Source organism: Dryobates pubescens, chromosome 24 (assembly GCF_014839835.1).
Source record: "Dryobates pubescens isolate bDryPub1 chromosome 24, bDryPub1.pri, whole genome shotgun sequence".
Classification (NCBI taxonomy): domain Eukaryota; kingdom Metazoa; phylum Chordata; class Aves; order Piciformes; family Picidae; genus Dryobates; species Dryobates pubescens.
Window position 1 is genome coordinate 1,576,171 of NC_071635.1, and position 17,330 is coordinate 1,593,500.

Here is a 17,330-nt window from a genome sequence, read left to right on the forward strand (position 1 = left end):
GTAGTAATGTGGATGGTCTGAATGAAATCAGTGGCCTTGGTAAACAGACCCTTTAACTTCCTCTGCAAATAGTGTGGCCCTCATGCAACTTCCAGAGGAACAGGAGTAAGCAGAAATCTTTGCTTCATTAAGTGGGCCAGAGGGTCTCCTTGCTATGGCACCCAGATTTCTCACTGACCAGAGAATTCACTGAGGAACTGTTCCTTACTGAGCCCCAGATCCTGTGGCATTCAGAATCAGAGGCCATTTTAATAGGATTGTCTCAGTGATGAAGGTTTGGGAAGAAGTCCTTGTTTTTCCTGTAGTCACCCAACTGAAGAATGCAGTCCCAGGGGTCACTTAAAAGGGAGACCTGAGTAAATTTGAAGCATTACTATGTTGTGCTTCATTTACTGCAGGTTACTTTGGATTTCTCCTTGCCTAACTTAGTGCAGTGTGCTAATGATTGGTGATTTGAGGCTTTTGCTTTCTTTTCTCCAGAGGAGTTTCAAGTTGTTCTTAGAGGGAATGGCTTAACCCTTGGTGGGAAGACTGATGGCATTACTTGTACCTATCAAGTGAATGGAACTACCATTTGTAAGTATTGAAGTTTGAGATGAGCTGCCTTTATATTTCCTAAGGAGTGATTTCTTTTGCTTCTCATTACCTCTTTTAAGTAAAATCACAAGAAGAATATTTAGGATGAGAACAGGAAATCTTTCAGGATTAGTGAGAGGGTTCAAGTTATTTCACACCTTGCTCAGTGGTTTGAGTTTGCTACTAAATGCTATTAGCTGTAGACCATTACTGGTGTTTGGCAGCCCAGCTGGCTGTGGGAGAGCACATGGTGAGAATTGTCTGGCTTCTGATGATCAAGTGGGGAGAAGCTTGCTGATGGAAGAAATGACCAGAGGGTGTACTGGCCAAGTGCCCTTTCTTATAAGATGGCCCAGGCCAAGACACAGGCTCTCACCCTGATTCCCACAAGTATTGTTTTCCAAGCTGCACTTAGCTTGTCTTGGAGCATCTCTGCCCATGCTGTGGTGTACACCAGTGTGGTGCCATCATGCTGTTTATTTCAGAGGCTTTGTAGAGTGTGAGTGCCTCTCCTCTTCCTAGAGTTCCTGCAGAGGTATAGAATAAGGCCAAGTCAGGGCAGTTGGTACTATTTTGTCCTTCTATTTTACCATGGTTCAACAACTTGGTGTCTCAAGCATCACTCTCCTCTAGGAGTGGGTCTTGCTGCAGCCAGCTCCCTAGCTGGACTCAAGTTTCCTGGGCTATGGAAAGAAACTCTGTTTCAGAGTGACTATGGCATCTTTTACAGGCACTTTCCCTGCAGCTTTGGGTTGGTCTTTTGTTTTGGGAGGGGCAGATGGGTGGTTTGTTGTTACTAGTACTCACCATGGGTCAGTGACAATCCTTGGTGATTCCTTTATCAAGCTACAGGTTGCCACTGGGGAGATTTTTCTGAGCAGACTGCTGCACAAGTTAGAAAAGCTCTAAAAGTCATTGCCAGCTCGTGCAGAGTGTTTTCTTCGTGCAAGTTTTGCTCATGGAGGGTGCAATTTTCAGCAAGAAGACTTGGTCTTCTCTTGCTCTGTGTATTAACTTGCAGCAGGGCAGATGAAAAGTCTTGCTGGAGTTTGGATTAATCTCTGTGTGCTGCTCTGTTCCCTGAACTGGCACAAGGTAGATGATGGTGGAAAAAAAATACAATTATTGGAAACCTGTGCTGGTTTTTATATCCAGAAGCTAAAGGGGATGGCTAGTCTAACTACATCCAACTTCTTGCTCCAGCAGTATCCTTTAGAAGCAAGCCAGACTGGAAAATGACCACAAATGCACCTGTAGAAAAAAACCAACTCATTTTTTCCCTACCTCTGTCTGATTTTTGTATTAGCCTGTCTTTAATTCCTACCCAACTGAACATTGTTTCCTTATATTTTCCTCCTTGCTCTGGATATCAGATGTACTGGAATGGGCTGCCAATCTCTCCTGCCTCTTAAATATCTAACATAATGTGGAAGAATAACAGGATAGCTCTGGATAAAGGCAAACCCTGCACAGAAATTCTGCTGGTGTAAATTTCCCTTCAGTTTCAGTAACAGAGCAAACAAAGGCAACCCTTTTGTAACCATAAACTGTAACTTCCTTATTTAAACTTGGGGCCTCAATTAGCTTCATGGAGCCTAGAGTTTGGAATGTGGCAACATTGTTGCTGCTGTTGTGTATTTATTGTTGTGATGTCCCTCTTTGAGAAGAGAGGAATCAGCCTGGTTGAGTTCCAGGTGAACACAGCTATTTTGTACTCTGTATGGTAAACAGCTGAGATAGCAGTTACCTGACCTGAGGATTATTACAGCTTAAATTGTCTGCTTTGCAGCTCATCAGAACTCCTCAGTTCTGGTCCTGCTCTGCTCCTGACACGTTTCCCATCAGCAGTTATTTCTCTACAGCCCAGTCTGTCCAGCTGGGAAAGTAAAACACCAGCACCTTCCTCACCGGAGGGTTTTGGGGCTTGGCTTAGCGTGGTTGTGTGCATCGTGGCATTCATGCCATCCGTGACCTGGTGGAGACAAGGACCTAGAGAATGTGAGAAGTGAGGAGGGATTTAGCCACCTTCCATAAACATCACAAATCTAAACCTGCTGGCAGGTGCTACTGTCAGACTAAAGTTGTGGCATTGTTTTGTAGCAGTGCTAGCAGCAGACACTGAAGTGGAGTATTTAATGATGGGCAGCTTGTGGTGTTGGCTGGATACAAGGCTGTGCTGCCAACCACATCCCCTAGGAACTTTGCTTTTAGTGTGCTCTGTGCTGCAAGTGGGGGAAGAATCCACTGTGGAGAATACCCAGAGGAAACTGGCAAGGTTGGGCAGAAGCCCAGGACACAACCTTTAAGGAAGGACAGAAAAGTTAAGTGGCCAAAGCCATTAAGTAGGATTCATACAGGCGGCTGCAGGGCTGGAAGTGCTAAGGTGGGCTCTCCCCTCCCACTGAGAACAAGGGGCAACAGGCTGCAAATTCTGCAGCAGGTCTGCTGCATCATGGCTCTCACTGTAGACATTCCTTAGGCCGGGGGAAGGCTACCCGGAAAGCCTTTGATCAGCTTGGAGGAGGGTCGGTGAAGAATGACCGAAGTGTTTTGTCTTCTTTAAATAACCCTGGATGTGTTTTCTGAGACTGCTCTCTGCAGTGCCCTGGTTGCTCAGCCTTCCCTAGCTGTGTTGTGCTGGACATAACTGCTCTTGGGCAGAGCAAAGACCCAGACACTTGCTAGCATCTGATGGGAGATTTGTGGCTTTAGGAAGGCTGTGCTAAGGCACAGGGAGGGGATGGCAAAGCAATGTGTTTATTGCAAGTTGCAGCATAAAAACACAGTCTGCTGTATGGGGGCTTGTCAGAGGCCTGCTGCAACCCACACAGGTTCTTGTCTTCAGCAGTGGACGAGAGCAAAAGTTTAGGGAGTAGTACAGGAAGGAAATAAGGAAATTTGATGTGAGCCCTTGACAGACAAGGTCAGTCTCTACCGTTCTGTGCTGGGCTCCCAGCACTTTTGTCTCTTGTGAAACCTAAGAGAACAGTGGAGCAGGGATGAACAAAAAGGGCTCTTTCAGGAAGGACATGGTCCCAAGAAAGGGAAAATTGTTCCTGTGTCATGGCATTCTCCTCTACAGAAAACTGGCAGTCTCAGCAGAGCCCACACCATCTGGGGCGTGGTGGAGGCCACCGGCATGAGGATGGACTCCGGTGTTGCCGAGAGCTTGGGCGCCGCTTGGGGCCCAGCCTCTGAGCAAACCCTTGTTTTGTCAGCTCTGGTGTTAAACGATGCATTTGGCATCTTTCTCTTTCTGCATTTATAAAGAACCATTACCAAATGCTAGAAAGGAACCCTGCCAAATGTGGCTGTGGGATAGAAAAATAATCTATGAAACATACCATTAAGACAAAAACATATGGCAATGTGCTAATCCCTCTCCCCCACCTCACAACTAGCCCCAAATCTAGGCCAAGCAGTCAGTGCAGATTATAGCACATAAGAAAAGCTCATTTATGCTAACAGCTCCTCCTTCAGCTGCCCCTGAACTACTTGTGTGTCTGCCTGTTCCCTAAATGCGGGACAGAGTCATCTCCAAGTTTATCTGGCAGATCATTTCTCTGCTCTCATCCTTAAATCAGGAAACAGTCCGTGCTTGCAGGAACAGCTCCAGTATGGAAATTAAGAGTCCTGTCGTGGGGAAACTTGGGAGGATGGTTCTGTACTCAGGAACAGAATTCTTCCCATCTTACCAAATGGATGAGGTGAAAGAGCTCCCTCCTCTCCTCTTCACAGCGGCAGAGAAGGAGTGCTCATGGACACGGTGCTCTGCCGGCACCTGCTTTTAAAGTGTCAGAGCTCTTCAAACAGCTGGAGGCTCAAAATCCTGAGGAACACTGTAGAAACTGGTGCTGCAGTGGCAACTGATGAAATGGTTCTTGAATGCAGTGCACAAGGCAACAAACCTTTATCTTCCTGTTGTTAGGAAACCCCTGATAATGTTCTTGCTCTGCAGAAGTGGCCTGGATTCTAGGAAGTGATCTCCCTGGATGAACATGAGCTGTCCTGAGTAAAAGCAGTGTAATGTGGCCTCACATTCTCATTTAGGGCCAGCTCAGGGTTCCTGTGTTCAAGGTGCAGCTTGAAAAAAGCAGCTGCTTTATTCCCTAACTCTGCCTGCCCTGCTTGCAAGTTCCAGACACCACTAAACCAGTCGCCACCAGCTGTGAGAAGGGAAGGGACGTTGCAGCCTATTCACACCTCAGCTTCTCCTTGGAACAGCACAGTAATGAAGCTCATGTGATTTGTTCTTGCAGATGAAAAACCAAAAACAGTGGAATCTGATTTTTTGCTCTGCCCTGCACCCATCCTATACAAAAGCGGCCAGTAAGTACTTGGAACAAATGTCCCCCTCTGCTTGTCTGGAGCTGGGCTCGCTCTTGCTGATGCTAATCACGAGGGGCTTTGGCTAGAGGCAGTGCTTTGGTGGTTTTGTGGGGGGTGGTTTGTGGTATTTTGGTCTGTTTGGGTTTTTTCCTCCTTCATTCTTGTGCTATTTCTCTGGTGCACTTGCCAGCTTTGGTGTGGACTTTATATAGTCATCTGTGACCAAACCAATTTGGACAGTGCCTTAAAAATGAATATTCAGCCAGTTTATGAAACACTGAAAAGGTCTGGCTTGTCACAAGTTTTATGCAGATTAGCTGTGTTAACAGGGCATAATATGCTCTCTTCTGGAGAATCTTTGGGCTCATTGTTAAGTAGATTACATTATCACTGACACTTACAAGCTATTATTAAAATTATGTGTCAAGATGCATAGCGCTGCTCACCACGCCGGGGAGCAGCAGCAGCGGTCCCCTCACAGCGCTGCGCCTCAACTGCGGTTCCAGCCGTATTCTACGTGTCACTGGCCATGGCTGCACATTACTTCTGGCCCTTTGAGAGCTAATCCTGCCCCCCTCCTCTCAAATTCAGACATGCCCTAGGCTTTGAAGATCACTTCAACTTCATTGTTCAGATTTGTGAAACTCTAAGCTAGTCCAGCGTTTGAAAACTGCATGTCAGGTCTTGGCGCCGTGGGAAGGTGAAGGCTTGCAGGCTGCTGGTTTTCTCCCCGCTCTGTAAGTGGTTCTTCCCAGAGAGCTGCTTGGGATGAGGTCAGTGTGAATCCAGCAGGAAGCACAGCAGTTCTTACAGCTCTCTGGTGATTTTTCTGTGTTCATTCTCTAGCAGTTTGAGGCCTGAGCATATTGCGCAGATGACTTTCAGTGGTGCTTCTCCGAGTTGAACAGCAGTTGATCACTCCAGTTGTGCTGTAGGCCTGACAGCAGAACCCCAAATACACATCTGGCTTGTGCATTCAATAACAAGTGGGAAGAGGACAGTTGGAAAGCAGTAACTTCAGTGATTAACCCCAGTGGAAGAGGTTGAGATGAATCACTGCAGGGTTGCTGCATTGGAGCTTCTGTGCAGCAGCTAGAGCTCCCCTCTGGGGCGTGCAGGGATCACACCGGTGGTTACCTGGAGAGCAGAGCAAGGGGGTGGGGTGTTAATGCTGTTACTGAAACATTCATTTACATAGCTATGCACAGTGTTGATCTTGTTGGATGTGCAGCAGGAGTTGGTTAGCCCTGTGTGTCTGTGTATGAAACAGAGCACTGCAGCATTTCCAGCTGAGCTGGGCTGTGTGTTTGTGTGCCAGCTGTGCAACAGAACAGCTGGGACAGACTGCTCTGAGCTAGAGCAAACCAGCACCACGTGCAGCTGGGAGAGAACCAGTTCTGTCACCAGAATGCTGTAAATCAGTCCAGCTAACAACCCCTCCTCGCCATGCCAACTATTTCACTGGAGTTACCTTACAAGAGCAGGGGAACAGCAGCCAATTAGGCCCCCAGTACTGAGCACCCCAGGACCCGGAGCTGTAAATGCCTTTCCACATACTGTTAGTCTGAGGGTATGCAAACAGCCCATCCCTGCCAAAGGGATGTGAAATGCCTGAAATGCTTCTGCAGATGAAAGAAACAGTGGCAGCTATTTGAATGTGCAGCATTTTTTCCTTGCCCTGTGAAGAGCTTGTTTGGCCTGTGAAGCATGGCTGCCGCAGACAGCTGCAGACCAGGGTCCTGGGTGGGCACCCTTCTTCTCAGCAGTGTTTGCAGGAAGGAATACAGGAGCAGCACACAGGACCTGTACAGGTTCACAGGAGAAAGATTTGTTTTCAGAAGTTACTGTGTGAAATACGCTTCCATAACCTGATACTGAAGTAGTTACAGCTTTGGCCCAGGGATAAGCAGTTTGCCATGCAGAAGAGTGACAGCTAGAGGGATCTGTACATACTTGAACTCTTGACTTCCCATTGGCACATCTCAGGCTATTGCTGGATAACTCCCAGTAATTCCTTGTGTGCTGCAGCTAATATTAGTTGCTAATGTAGCAACAACTGGTCTGCTTTTTTTCTGGTGCTCTTTTGACTGGAATTAAAAGCAACACATGCAGGCAAAGTTATCTTGGTGACTTTTAAACCTGCAGTTTTGTTCCTGGGTAAAGACTCAGCAGGTGTCATTACATTTTTCTAATTGAAGGCATTTCCAGTGACTGATGAATTTGCAGTTGTCACATGCAGAGCAACAGAAACCCAGGTGGAATAGGTTGAAGCACCCAAGATGCTGGGTTAGTAAACCCTGTCTCCTGGACTTAGACCTTTGTGTATTTCTACTCTCCAGCTGCTGGCTTCATTTAGTTATTAGTGTCAAACAATACCAGCTGTAGGTTCAACCAAGCTTTCTTCTCAAAGCCTGTTTTTTTCACAGTGCCATGTAGCAGATGATTGTGGTGTCCTTAGGTTATGTGACGACATAACCTAAGGACAGGGGACACAGTCTCAAGTTGTGCCAGGGGAGGTTTAGACTCGCTCAGTGAAGAACTTTTTCCTCACCTCGAGTCATTCGTCATTGGAATGGGCTGCCCAGGGAGGTGGTGGAGTCGCCGTCCCTGGAGGTGTTCAAGGGGAGATTGGACGTGGCACTTGGTGCCATGATCTAGTTGTGAGGTCTGTTGGAACAGGTTGGACTTGATGATCCTTGGGGTCTCTCCCAACCTTAGTAACTGTGATACTGTGTGACATGACTCTGCTGCTTGTGGCATTTCAAATACCTTCTTGTCGTGCCCCTTTGGAAGTGCAAAACCACATAGCCTCTTTTTACAGATCCAGCTCATCTGAGACCCCTGATTAGCTAACAAACTAGAACCACTTGGGATTTCTACAGGAGCACTATTTGCTATGTTAAAAATGTTAGAAGGTATTGAATTCATCCAGAGAAGATGCAGGAAGATGAGGAGACAAACCCAAGGTGAATTGCTTCACTTCATGTACTTGGAGACATCACTTCTGCATGGTCAGGGCAAATGTGACACTAAGCTAAGCTGGTTTATTGGAAAGGACTCAGGTCCTGTTGCACTGGACAATTAAAGGCCAGTTGTTTTTAGGGTCTTGCTGAGTATTTGAGAAGATCAGTTCCTGTTTTTAGCTTAAGCTGAAATGTGTCCTGCCACAGCTTGAAGGAAGCAAGCTTTGTCTGCCACTTTAACTGTTTCTGTAGTGGTGATGCTGTGGAAAGCAGGGTGTGTTTTGTAAGTCCGTGTTCTTACCCACCTTTGCTTTTGTTCTCTACATTTTGCTGTTGAGTTCTTTGGGTATGCATTCAGGAAAGCTGTCTGTAAGCTTGGCTCCCAAGCAGATGGCTTCTGCTCCTCTGAGGCAGTGGCAGAACCCTCTGCCTGCAGTGACATGACCAGCATACATTTCTCTTCTCTCAGACAGATTCTCTGCTCTTTGGGAGTAGATGATAATGATAACAATACAGCACAACAATACAGTATTTTACTGAAGTAGTGAATATTTACTTGTCTACTACTTAACTACCTCTGTTTGTTTGACCTCTAGTTCCTTCTTGGAGTATTAGGGAAAGACATTTTGGGTTTGCTGGTGCCTACAGAAAAAAATCCATCTTGGTCTTATGCAAGTAACTTTAAGCAAAGCAGGAAAGGTTAGGTTTAGGCTAGGCAGTGAGTTACTCAGAATGAACCATCAGGCTGAGAAATTACTGCTCTTAAAATAGCGCAGAGTACTACCTAAGTTTATTTTGTGATGCAGCTGCAGTGTTGCTGGTCAGCTTCCTCTTTTGTGCATCCTGCACTTGAATTTTCCAGTGTTTGCTCTAAGATTAGCTCACAGAGTTAAGTGAGCTAAGGATGTCATCTTCTCACCACTTCAGATGCGTTGGCTAAGTCTTTCTGAGCACGTGTGCAAACAGCTGGTTGCTCGGAGCACCAAGTGCAGGGCAGGCACGGGGTTAAGTGGGATCATCGCTTTGCTTTCCTTGTCACAGGGTTTCCATCTCTCAGCTGAGTGACACTGACACCCTCGCAGTGAATGGCACTTGACTACCTGTCTGAGGGGTGTCCTAGGAACAAGTGGGCAGGATCCTTCTCTTTGGGCTTGTCAGCTTGAAAAATAACAAAGCCAAAAAGGGCTCATCCAAACCCAAACCTGAATGCAAGTCAATCCCTCCCTGCTCGCAGTTACCTTGACCGGGTGCTCAGTGTGCAGAGATGATGCAGTCTGCACTGCTGCTTATTAGTGACCTTGTTTGCCCCCCATTCAAACTGTTGGCTTCAGCTTGCATATATCCCTTCCTACATCCTGTCCAACACAAACAGCTCCTGGCACTTAAAAAGCAAAGATTAGATAGGAATTATTTCATGTGTGGTAGGCAGGAAAATTGCTGTGCTTGTGTTCCCAGTCTTGGCTGCCTCTGCCTCCAGAGTAGCTGACATGGGTTTGGTCTCCGGTGTGCAGCTCACTTGAAGTAAAGCAACAGCCATGCACAGGGTGTTAGTGGTCAGCAGGGGGTTTCTGCATGCCTAGTAGTGAGAGCTCTTGGCAGCAGCACAAGTTCACAAGTTTAGTGGTAACTTCAAATGCACTTCCTACCCAGATGTTCCACTGTGGAGTTACTAAGGGAAGGATTTACCCTATTGAGGAGGATCTGAAATGCACGTAGAGAAGAGATAGCTCAGGGTCTCACAAATGTAAGAACTTTTGTCTTAGAAGGAAAACACAGTGGGAATAATCTCCAGGACTGAGCATATTGCTTTATGTTTCTGAGCTGCAAATGCTACCTTGAGACAGGCTTTTATCTGGCTATTAGGCTGACTTCTCACAGGAGGAGCCTGTGTCATTCCAGTCTTTGTTCTCCCTGTTGACAGCAGCTGCTGTGCTGGTTTTGCTCTTATTTGTGAATGGGATGGCAGCTCAGTGGGAATTCAGAAACACCACCAACATTGTGTGGTTTCTGCACTGTCACTTCTCAGGTCTTTGGTTTTTAGTAGTTTTTTGTTTCTGGTTTATCACTGATTTCTTTTTGATCTGGTCTTTACAACTTGGCTACTGTCCTTTAGCCCTTTGGAATAAAAAGATGAAAGAAGTGACCCTCTCCTTATTTTTTTGTAGCACCTTCAGCCTTTAAGTAACCTATTTGAGGAACTGGCCTTAGCACCTATTGCATCCCTGTGTCTTGAGATGTTTCTCAGCTTCTCCACAACTGAAAATCAAACCTTTGGGGGGGGGGACACTCTATTTCACGTTCAGAATATCAGTTGGGTTTTTTCACAGCAGGAGGTAAGTTCTGTAATGTTCCCTAACGTTGTCTGGCTGTTTGACAGCTTACATTACCTGCCCTCTGTTCACTTGTTTGAGCTAGTGCTAAATTAAGCTCCATTTTTTTCTTTTTTGTACCATTTTTTGTAGCCTGTGATAGCCTGAAGGCAGGAAAGCTTTCCCATTCTCTGGTCAAAGTTTGGGTAGGCTGGTCTGAACCTCTGAAGTACAGGTTGAGAGCAGAATTTGCTGCTTCTGTTTATGACTGTGAGGGTTGAGGACAAGCTTTAAGTGAAACATGCCTCTGAGAGCATCTCTCAGTAGGGGCTTAAGGGAAGCCAGGGTTCTGCCTTCTGGAAGAGCTTGTAGGAGAGCAGAGTTTGGAACCCAGTGCATTTCTTCCTATGGGTCTCTGGCAAATGAGTGTAAAATCAGTTTAAAGTCAGACAGTACTGTGGGAGCCCACTCACTGCAGGTCAGAGGATGCACCAAGGAGTTCCTGCTCACTGCATGAGGGACCTTGAACATTCTATACAGCAAAATGCAGGCAAAAACTAAAACAACCTGAAAGCCCAGGAATTCACACCCAAGCTGGCACTGTGCCTCTTGCCCTGGGTTTCTGCATCCCTGGAAACAATCCTCAGCACAAAAAGCAGGCATAGGCTCGGAGTGAAAATTGTTTCCATGACAGTGGAACAGTGGCACTTTGAGTCTAGCTTCCCAGTTCCCAAGTGTCATTTTTGTTAATACCAGCAGCAGACTTAAGAGGAAGAGCATGGACACATGAAAGCAGACAGACACAGCAAAGATGAATGGATCATGGGCTCCATCCTGCAAATTACCTCATTTGGTTTCTAGACAGCTGCTCTCATTTAAGAGCAGCTGAAAGGTGTTCTACAAAATGGTTGTCATGGCAGGCTGCTAACAAAGGATGCTGACTACTCTGCCCCAGCTAGCCCAAAGACAGGGTGCCTTCACTCTAGCCACTGCTGCTTGTGATGTGAACCTGGGAGCCACACGCTTCAAAAACCTCTGAATTTCCTGCCTCGGGGAAGGAGAGCACCTGACGTTGTGCAGCAGGGTTTGGGGTTGCTGTGCAGGCACCTTCAGGGACACAGCCAAGGGATGCAGGAGCAGTGGAGCCATCCTTTTTCAGCCTCGTCCTGACTATTTTCCACCATTAATTCCTTTTTCTTCTCCAGCATCTGGAGGTTCTTAAGCAAGCTTCCCTGCCTCCTCCCAACTGTTAGGATCCTTGCAGTACTGAGGTGCATAGTTAAGGCAATTACCTGGTGCTTGACAGTAATTAGTACACGGTGATCAGACTTCAGGAATCCGGTCTTTGCTGCAGCTCATTTGTGGGATCTTTACTTTTTCCCCTTCTCTTTTCTGTGCTTGATCGTGGCTTTGAAGAAGTCAAAGCCATGTTAAAGAGGTGAAGCTTTGTAAGGTGACTGATGTTTAATATGTTTGCCTAATTAACTTGTGGCTAATAATTCTGTAACCCATTAAGTAGCTAGTTAGTACATGTTTGGAATAAACACATCTGGTCCTGCACCGAGTGAGGGCTCTGCCTGCGTGTGGGTGACAGATGTGATGGTGGTTTCCCCAGTGCTCCCTGTTAAATAATTAACAGCACGCTGGTGGAGCAGCCTTAGACAGCCAGCCTCAGAGCCAGCTGTATAGTCTCAGAGCTGTGTCTGTGGACATGTGCCTCATCTTCTTAGTCTGCTGCAGCTAGTACATTCCCTCTTCTTTCATATTTCAAAAGCTGTCTGTAGCTCTAAGGAACACTCTTTAAAGTAACTGTGGTCTCTTGGCTTCTGCTCTGCAAGGCAGCAGGAGAAGGAGTAGTTAGGTCAGGCCACCCAAGGGGCAAATGGTCTGGAATTCACAAGCCTTGCAGATTGATCTCCCTTAGCAAACAAAGGGCATGTGGAGCAGTCCCGCCCTGCTGTTCCATCACTGGGAGCTGCTGGGCTGGGTTTGGAAGCAACCTTCTTTTGAAGGCAATGTCATCTGCTGGGGGCCTGCTCCTTTATGTGGTCAGTGGCTTCCTAGGCTGAAGCAGCTGGGAATTCTTACCAGGCTCGAAAGGAAAGAAAGCTAAGGTTAGCTACAGGCAGAAGAGGTCTTTCCTTCCTACTCAGCTCTCATCTTGTTTTGCAGATTTTTGGCCTTCTGTGGTGGGGCTGGTCAAAGTTTTTTATTTCCAGATGTCAATAAATTAACTAACCAGCAGGATATTCTGCAAGGGGCTAATTTGCACAGAAATTACTTCTTAAAAATCAGACTTGAGATCTGGCTTACCAAAGGGCAAGGTGAGATTTATTCCTGCTTCTGCAGGCCTGTGAGCCCCAGTGGCTCTGTGCCTGCACGGTGAGGATGCAGCTGTCATGAGCTCTGGTGGCACGGGCTGGGTCTGTGACCTTTGTTTTGTAAGGCATCAACAATAGCACAGCTGCCCCTGCATAGCTGAGCTCCCAAACCTGCGACTTGGCAAGAGAGACAGAACGAATTGGGTAAGTGTACATAAACACGTTGTGAAGAAAGGGAAAACAGAACAGAATGAACCGGAGCAGCATCCTACAAGTTGTTTGATAGGGATGATTTAAGGAGGCATATGGTATACTTAAATGTGCTTTCAAAAACATTGGCCTGATTCTTCAAGCAAATAGGAAATAAATATCTGAATAGCAAGCGAGCTGATCGGTATCATGAGTTCTCCCAGAGCAGGCAGATGAAAGCCTTTGGAAGTGTGTGCTAGTGGGGGCAGGGCACCAGTGAGGTGCAGATTTACATTCCCACACAAAAAGTGTCAATAGCTCGTTGTGCAGATGACACAGTTGTGCTTCCTTCTGAGGCTGCAAGCATTAAACAGCAAGCAGGCAATAAGCTGATAGCTAGACCTAACCAGCACCGATTTTCACTTCTTAGTAGCTGGGTGTTGGCATAGCAGCCCACCACAGCCACCCTGGCAGCTCTGGCACACTCCTGCCATCCAGCAGTCACAGTGCCTGCAGTGTGCTCCTGTTAGAACTCAGAATTTACACTAGAACTCAGAATTTACACTCTGCTCATCCTACATCACAGCCTTTCAGTGCTGCCCTCACCAGCTGCTGCATGCCAGCTCCAAATCAGGTTGCTTTCACCTGTTTTTATTTGAGAGCCTTTGTGTTCAGGTGACTGCAGTGCTTCCCCACCATAGCTGTGCCCGTGGTTAATTAGCCAGTTGGTTGGACACTAAGATGATCCTTCAAGCTGAACATCTGTCCTTGCCTGGTAGTGCTGGATGAAGAGAGCTGAGGTGAACCCAGAGCCTTTCCCAGCAGCAGCAATTCCTTTCTGTTCACAGTCACTCAGACCCAGCAGTTACTTGCAGCACCAGCACTTGAAGTTTGGTTTTTTCCCCCCATGTGAGCATTTTGTTCCAACAGAAACCAAGAGTATGGTGCCCAGTCACTGACTACTCATGTGGTAACAATCTCCCCCTTGCAACAGAGCTACAGAAACAAACTCAGGTAGGGGGAAGCCAGGAGTGCAGCTGGGTTAGGCTTAAGGTCTGTTATAAATATTAACTCCTGAAAATATTTTAGAAATACATTTGGTTTGACACAATTGGGTTATAATGGGAACTATTCACAGATGGAAACCTCCTCAATGAATTGTATAGGCTGACTGGCTCCTCAGACATATGGATCTGCTGTTAAGATCAGTAGTAATTTCTAATGCAGTCCTTCACGTTCCTCAGCAGGGCACGGAGTGTTCCCAGAGCATTAAGAAGGAGTGCGTGAGCAGAACTAAGTGCTTCATATTATGCAGTGGACATAGGATCCTGAGCTGAATTAATAGACTAATTTAACATAATAATGACATTTCATACCCTGCTACTGCAGGTTCCCATGATTCCATCAGCTCACAGCTAATTCATCGCTGCCTTCCTTCGGTTTCACTGCCACTTCCCTGCAGCGAGATGCTGGCAGCTCTGCTCTGCTGGCCCTTTGCTGGGAAAACCAAACCCCAACAGCTCACTGAGCACTGCTGAGGCAGAGAGCTCTGGGGTGACAAGGGGGGACCCAAAGACAGCCGTGGATTTATATCAGTGCCAAGGTGCACTGAGGAAGAGGAGGGGCAGAGTTTGTTACCAGTTCTGTACCAAGACTCCAGATGATTTGCAGAGTGTGCGGCTTGCTGTCTTCGGGAGGATAACAGAATGGGCCTTTGGGTGCCTGTGTGGCTGCTGGGAAGAAGACAGCTCTGACCATTTATTGAAACTGCAGCTCATTAACTGTCCCCAGTACAGTCTCAGGTGACTTCAGTGTTTCCTGTGCTTCCCAGCCACGGAGGACCCTTGGCCCAGTGGAATGGCACTGAACGTTTGCCAGGCAAGGTTTGCAGCCCTGCTCAGAGGGAACGTGTTTGATTCTCATGCAGCTAGGGCTTGTGACCTGGGAGAGCAACAAAGGCAGGGTTTTTCAGGAAAAGCACCCTTTTAACCACAGAGATCTCTTCCCTCCCCCCCATGTACAGCATTTTAGCCATTTTTATGCTGGCACTTGATTCTAGAATACCTTTTTCGAGTAGTGGCTGGCTTTAATTTTCAGCGTGTGAAAATGTGAGGTAAATTATTTATTACTTCCAGCAAATGCCTTTCACAATTTTATTTAATTTTTTTTCATCTTTTTTAAGGGGTGATAAAATGCCAGCCTTTTACTGGCTACTCATAAAGCCAGGAGCAAATGAATACTTTGCAAAATAGGTTACCACGGATTGAAATGTCAGCTGTATTTCACAGGGTATGAAAGGCTTCAGACCAGAGCTGTGCTGACATATGGCAGTGGGCTACCTTCCTCTTCTGTGACCATAAACCAGTGGTGGACATAAGGGAAAGAGAGAGTTGCAGCTGCTGGGTCTTCACCAGTCACGTGTTTTGGTCAGTTGTTTCACGGATGGCCGTGGCTGAGGCGCTTTGAAGTTGCGAGAGTCTTGTGGTTAACTTTGGTCAGAAATAGGAATAGTTTTTAAAGCTCTTGTCAGACAAAGTTTTCCAGGATTGGTTCCCATCCAAAAAGTGATACTGCACAGACAAAATAGAGGAAAATCCCTTCCACACTGAGCAAGAGCTGTGGGCTGTAAATAAACCCCACAGACTTCCCTGTTAGGATGAAATAGCTTTGGAAGGCTGGACGGCTGAGAACTGCAGATCAGACCTGGGGTATGTGAAAAGCAGCAGACTTTGTGAGTGTCTGCACGGCTTATTAATGCCATGTGCTCATTAGCTCAGCCTTGATATCTCGCTGATTCCCCTGTACTCAAGTGGTGCTGTGCCAGAGGTGATCAGAAGGTAGGAATCAGCATCCTGGATGGAAGCCTTAAAAAGCAGCTGGATCTGGGCACTGCTGTGATTCTGAGGAAGGGTGTGGGGGGCTGCACTTGTCTTTCCCCAGGGTCTTGTTCCCACAGGTGGGTTTTCAAGGCAGACAGGAGAGGCTGGTGGACAGCTTGTGTTCTTGAGGACAGCTGCAGGAAGGGCTGTGCATGGCAGGAGCTCCTGGTTTCTGTCTGCAGGGTCTGCCTCCCCTTCCCATGTGCACGGATGTAATGCCCACACCATGGCCCACGCAGGACGTGGCCCACAGCGGAGCAGGGGTTCCAGCAGGGCATCGGAGGATGTCTTCCTGGGTTGCCACAGCAACACAACATTGGCACTTCCTGATTCTTTGTGGGTTTGACTTGGGGTTGACCTGAGGAGAAACTCTGCTCTGCAGCAGCTGTTGTGAGCACAGAACTTGTCTGTATTTTGTGCTGGTGTGATCCCAGCATCTATCCAAGCTCTGCTTGTGCCAGCAGCTCTGAGTGCCCTCAGGGACAGGCTGCCTCTGCTGCACTGTGCTGCTGTTGGAATGAGCCTGGAGCCACAGTGACCTGAGCACAGCAAGAGTTCCAACGTGGGCCTCATGGCAGCACCATCTTTCGGTGCTTTGGTGGCACACTGACACCTTCTTTTGTCTTGCTCTTTCTACATCCCTCAGCAGAAGGAGAGGTGATTTTCCTTGAGTCTTTGGAAAGCTTTTAAGCTCCTATGGGTGTAGTCATGTAAAGCACAGAAATAACTGCTGGGAGAGCTGGCCATACAGACTCATAAAACCAGATGCTTAGTGACTGTGGAGACATTTCTGAGTTGTTTCTGATGACCTCACCAGGGAGACTGAAGGAACAGTCTTGGAACCAGCTGACCAAAACCTGTGCTGCCCCCTCCCTCCAGAGCTAAGCCTGTTGTAGTCTCCTATAACCCTCTCCCCTCTGTGGAAGAGATATCAGCCCAGAGCTTTAGAGATGAAGCCACTGCGGAGTTCAGCAGAGGGCTACAAGGGTGGTTAAGGGACTGGAAAGACTGAGAGCCCTGGGGCTGTTTAGTCTGGAGAAGAGAAGGCTGAGAGGGGACCTTATCAATGTCTACAGATCTCTGAAGAGTGGCTGTTGGGAGGAAATTCCATCTCAATATGGGGAAAAACTTCCTTACTGTGAGGGTGACAAAGCCCTGGAGCAGGCTGCCCAGAGAGGATGTGGAGTCTCCCTCACTAGAGATCTTCAAAACCCATGTGGACATGTTCCTGTGTGACCTGTCCTAGGGGGTCCTGCTTTGCAGGGGGGTAGACTTAATGATCTCTGGAGGTCCCTTCCAATCCCTGTGACATGTTTGTTTGGCTCTTGGCTCACTGGAGCTTACCTGAAGGAACCTGACTATCACCCATGGGAAATGTAGGTGCCTGAGAGAGAAAACCACTGCTGAATGGAATTGGATTTTCAGCATGTGTGCAGAGTGCTGAGCTCAGAGCCTCACACCTGTGGACAGGCATTAATAAACACTTAAGGTGTGCATGTGTGCACCTCCTGGCTCTTTGTGAGTGGGAGAAGTGGGGCAACTGGCTTTTGGAGCTGTGAGTTTGGAGGGGCAGGGCAGCATTTCTGTGCCTGGAAGTATGCACAGCCCATCAAACAGGTAGATGCTGAAGGAATGAAAAATCACATTTCCTATACCCTACAGACATGACAGTTTCAGGGAAGCAGTGGTTTTGGATGTTGACAGGTTCATCCTTTTGAAGATGAGATAATTATCTGTATGAGTTCACTCTGTAGCTTGTAGAAG

General features: G+C 47.2%; 1 protein-coding gene across 1 annotated transcript in view; it reads left to right on the plus strand.

Moving 5' to 3' along the window:
* The window catches only part of ANTXR2 (ANTXR cell adhesion molecule 2), a 79,587-nt gene that overhangs the window by 21,835 nt on the left and 40,422 nt on the right, over positions 1-17,330 (plus strand). Inside the window, exons 8-9 of the mRNA XM_054172627.1 lie at positions 481-576; positions 4,836-4,905. Of these exons, the coding sequence (XP_054028602.1) occupies positions 481-576; positions 4,836-4,905 (166 nt within the window). The remainder of the gene's footprint in view (positions 1-480; positions 577-4,835; positions 4,906-17,330) is intronic.